A 1,356-nucleotide genomic window follows, 5' to 3' on the forward strand; every position below is an offset into this window, starting at 1 on the left:
CCCCCCCCCCCCCCCCCCGTGCCAGTGATGCAATCCGCAGCCTGACAAAATGGGCCGGCCCATCGAGCGCCGGGTCCGGGGCGGCCGGCAGCAGCGCCGGGAGCGAGGCCCAAGTGCCGGACACCTCCGTGCGCGGCAAGGCCGCCGCAGGGCATTGCAGGCCTCCCCGCCCATACCTGTGCATCCCCCCCCCCCCCGCCCGCCCCGGCGGCTGGTGGCAGTTAACCTTCGGGTGCACGGGGACAAGGAGCCTGGCGGTCGACTCGCGAGCACTCGGCCACCCGGCCCCTCTCGCGCCGTGTGCGGCTGGGCGCCGGTTTGACTCGGTGAGACCGCGGACCTGGGGCAGCTCGGCGGGGGTGCGCACCAAAAAAAAGCCGCATATCCGCCTCTTCCGGCCCATTTTTCTGTATGTCCCCCCCCCCCGGGGGGGGGGGGGGGGGGGCGGAGGCAGCGACAAGGCAGAGGCCGCCATTTCCCGCGGCCCTGAGAATTTGAAGGAGATACTCCCCCCCCCCCCCCCCCCCCGGGTGGCCCTCAGGGGCGATGGCGAGGACTTCACCACGGACGCGTCCTGGCGTATGTCGCCCCCTCGGGCGGCTGATATTCGGGGTTGCCCGGGCGGGGGCCGCGCCTCGAGAGCACGCGCGCGCATTGGGGGCTGGATTTCCGCGCGCGTGCGCGCCACGCGCACATGCGCCGAGCCGGCCCCCTCGTCCGCCGTCCGTGTCCGGGGGCAAGGGCGGCCGGTTGTGTTCCTGCCTTGGCGCGGGCGGTGCACTCAACCGGATCCTGAGGTCCAATCCCATCCCTCTTCCCCACGCCCCGCCCCCCGCGCCCCCCGCCGGTCGGGAGGCGAGGGGAGGGCCGCTTGGACCGAACACGGGCCCTGGTTCCCCCTCCCCCCCCCCCCCATCCCCTGTGTACGCGCAACACGCGTGTTTCCGAAGGGAGAAACATGGCCGCCCGTGCGTGCGCCTGTGTCATATAATTATATTTTTTGTATCGCGCCCGCCCCCGTCCATATGCCCATCCTTTTTCACCGCCGCGGCCGGGGTAAAAATGCCGGGGAGGGGAAACGGCCTCCGCCGCCCGCTGGCCGCCGCCCGCGGTGTGCGCGAGTTTCGCGAGAGATGCCAACGCCCTCGGAATCACGCCGCCGCCAGCCTGAGACGGCAAGTCACACCATATGGTACCTGATCACACAGTGGTGGCAGGCATTTCTCGCTGACCTGTGGGGAGAAGATCCCCTCAGAGGGACGCTAGCCAGATCTCTCCTTCTCTCTCTCTCCCCGCCCCTCATCTCCCCCCCCCCTAGCTCCGGCATCTGCCCGATCGCGCCTAGACTTCTTGCCC

General features: G+C 70.8%; 1 protein-coding gene across 1 annotated transcript in view; it reads left to right on the forward strand.

Moving 5' to 3' along the window:
• Positions 1-1,189: 1,189 nt before the first annotated feature.
• Positions 1,190-1,356, forward strand: part of H696_00729 (hypothetical protein) — a gene marked incomplete at its 5' end in the record, with an annotated part of 6,388 nt that continues 6,221 nt past the window's right edge. The window contains one exon of the mRNA XM_009494612.1: positions 1,190-1,192. Coding sequence (XP_009492887.1) covers positions 1,190-1,192 — 3 coding nt within the window. The remainder of the gene's footprint in view (positions 1,193-1,356) is intronic.

This window comes from Fonticula alba (assembly GCF_000388065.1).
Source record: "Fonticula alba strain ATCC 38817 unplaced genomic scaffold supercont2.1, whole genome shotgun sequence".
In the NCBI taxonomy this organism is placed as follows: Eukaryota; order Rotosphaerida; family Fonticulaceae; genus Fonticula; species Fonticula alba.